The sequence below is a fragment of the Sinocyclocheilus anshuiensis genome, unplaced genomic scaffold, assembly GCF_001515605.1.
Source record: "Sinocyclocheilus anshuiensis isolate Anshui unplaced genomic scaffold, SAMN03320099.WGS_v1.1 scaffold1554, whole genome shotgun sequence".
In the NCBI taxonomy this organism is placed as follows: domain Eukaryota; kingdom Metazoa; phylum Chordata; class Actinopteri; order Cypriniformes; family Cyprinidae; genus Sinocyclocheilus; species Sinocyclocheilus anshuiensis.
In genome coordinates, this window is record NW_015547711.1 from 115,808 (window position 1) to 118,538 (window position 2,731).

Here is a 2,731-nt window from a genome sequence, read left to right on the forward strand (position 1 = left end):
AGGTCTTCCCAGGTAGTTTATCTTTGGCAAGGGTTTATAATCCAAATATGGCTAACAAAATGTCTGAAGAGTTTCAACAGATAGCAGGTGAAATTGAGAAGCAGGTAAGAGACTGAATTTCCTTTTAGATTTGTGTAGACATTCAATCCAAACCAACACACTCTATAGCAGCATGTCTAGCAAGATTTTCCATTTTTACATCGTAAATGATGAGTGATATAAATAAATGGTGGTGAATAAGTAACAGATGATGTCAAACAGCATTGCTTTCTATATTCTTAATCCAAATACAGCTCAGAAACTCCCTGGGTGATGACAGTGGCTACATTAATTCCATCGTTTTCAGTCTAAGGTTAGTACCACTTGTTATAATAGCCTTTCCTTTAAACATTAACTTGTGAATGTAATAGCTTCTGAGACACTTTTTAGTTTTCTTTTACTCATTGTTGAATATAAATCACAAATAATAATTCACACTTTCAGTCTTAGCATTATGAGATAGAGTAGAACAGCTTTAATTTGGCCCCTAGTTAAAGGCTAATGAGTTTAAATCTTTTAACAATGTTTGCTTCCCCACATGAATTATTTCATATAAAATAAGTTGTTTTGCGTGTTTTTCATAATTTCTTTTTACAGTAGTGGCAGTGTAATTGCAGAAGTGCAGAATTTCTACGACTTGTCATCCAGTGCCACATCGGATTCAGTTGGGAAGAAGATTGATGATGCACTTTCTGAAATTGAAAACGCCACTAATTATGAACGTACATCTGAGGCTTCTTTTTACCAGTTTTTCTGCAATGATTTTGAACAATGTAACAATTTCAAGCATTAGAAAGAAGCATACATTAGTACATTTTAACTTATATACTCAATTCACAGGAGGCAGTATGTGTGATCTTGACATTTGTGACAGTACCACCACCAAAGCCTGTGAAGAACAAGTGGCTAGTGGTACTGTAAGGTGTACTTGCAAAGATGGGTTCATCAGGTCACAATTCACATCACTTTTCTGCCATCGTAAGTATCTTTTTTGCTCCCTAGTATTTATGCACAACTTCAAAACATTCAAACTGGTCCTCATAAATTTACTATTGTGCTCCCATCTTTTTATAGCTTGTCCGAATGGGGAAATGGCAGTGGGTGAAGACAGCTGTAAAAAGTATGCACTTGCATTATTTCTTTAAAGATTTTAATGAATACATTTTCTATATGAAAATTTTATTATTATTTCATAAACAATTAATGTTATCCCAGGGACCACTAAGGTCCTCTGTGGTATGGTATAACATACTCATTAAGCCCACTAATTAAAAAAAAAAAAAGCCCCATGAATTGAAGTGATCGATCTGTAACATCTATATTAACTGGTTTTATTTAAGTAAAATATTATTAAATATGACTTAATGAACCTGAATACATAAGGTTACACCAGTTTTTAAATTAGGCAGAAATAGCTCCTTAAGGATGTTCCCTGTATTTACATGTTACAGGGCAAAAGCATATATGTAATGTCAGATGTGTCATAAGGAGAGTTGTGGTTCCATGGTATCACTGAGAGATGTTTTGATTATTTTAGGTGTTCTTTTGGTTTCGCTGGATTTAATTGCAATGATCGTAAGTCAGCTGTCCACCATCATCTGAATCAAGCTCATCTTCTCTGTTATACTACTTCTGAGGAACATTTATGCATCTGTGTGTAATGCAAATTCTCATTACAGCATATCTTTTGGTTGTGATCGTGGTGTCCACTGTGTTGGGTGCATTGCTGATCATCTTTATTGTGGCCCTGATAGTTGTAAACTGCAGGTGAAAATCCACAACACATTTTCTAAGTCCATTTACACAAACATTCTATGGATTTAAAACACTAATTTTGTTTGTGTGTCCATTTACGATTGTAGGAATCAAAAGGGAAGCTCCTCATCCCAGGAAGATTTTAGCTCAAGCTATGGCAATAAGGAATTACATAAACCTACCGGAGTTCCCAGGATTCCTCGGGCCAACCCTGATGCTGGCTGGAAGTCTAACAATCTGGAGATGACCGATAGTGGGAGCAATCAGGCACTGGTGACCAGAGATCGCCCAGAGAGCAAAGCGGTAAGACCAGCACTACAACACTACTGTACTAGCTGGGCTTATTACAGGCAACATGAATTTTAGTGATGACCCTTGTTGAGCATTATCTATTATCCATATAACTATTTGATCAAAGTGATAAAATCACATTTATTAATAAAGCACCTCTAAGTATCTAAAAACATTATTTGTGTTTTTGTAGCGCTACACTGATTACGATGAGGACGTGAGTAATAGGGGTCAAGTTCCCCCAGCGTACTCCGGCTATGGTGGGAGAGGAGTGGAAAATGGTGGTGTCCACAACCCATACTTTCGGCAAGATGATGACAGAATGCGCAGATATTAACATAATTTAATCAGGAAAATCACTGCATTTGTATGATTTTTCTTCATCTTCATGTGGATTGAATTACATTTTTTTATTTCTTTGTTGACCCAAATTTGAAGATTTTAATGGGAAAATAGTTATTCCCTTTTATATGAATCTTTCATTAACCATAGGAACAGAATTCAGATTTCCTTCGTATTTACATTCTGTGGTATTAGCAGCTAATGAAATTCGGTTTATGGGCTTCAATCTTGATCTAAGCTTTTGCTTTAAAAGTATTTGGACAAAATGTCGTTCCTCAACTGTTGAATGGAAGCTGTGTTGCAG

At 35.8% G+C, this 2,731-nt stretch overlaps 1 protein-coding gene across 2 annotated transcripts in view; it reads left to right on the forward strand.

The window, feature by feature from the left end:
* The window catches only part of muc13b (mucin 13b, cell surface associated), a 12,975-nt gene extending 10,503 nt beyond the window's left edge, over window positions 1-2,472 (forward strand). For both annotated transcript variants that reach the window (XM_016506848.1, XM_016506850.1), the window contains 9 exons: window positions 1-104; window positions 294-352; window positions 637-761; window positions 880-1,017; window positions 1,114-1,159; window positions 1,577-1,614; window positions 1,719-1,806; window positions 1,902-2,097; window positions 2,279-2,472. In XM_016506848.1, the coding sequence (XP_016362334.1) occupies window positions 1-104; window positions 294-352; window positions 637-761; window positions 880-1,017; window positions 1,114-1,159; window positions 1,577-1,614; window positions 1,719-1,806; window positions 1,902-2,097; window positions 2,279-2,422 (938 nt within the window). In that variant the 3' untranslated portion in view covers window positions 2,423-2,472. The remainder of the gene's footprint in view (window positions 105-293; window positions 353-636; window positions 762-879; window positions 1,018-1,113; window positions 1,160-1,576; window positions 1,615-1,718; window positions 1,807-1,901; window positions 2,098-2,278) is intronic.
* Window positions 2,473-2,731: the final 259 nt, after the last annotated feature.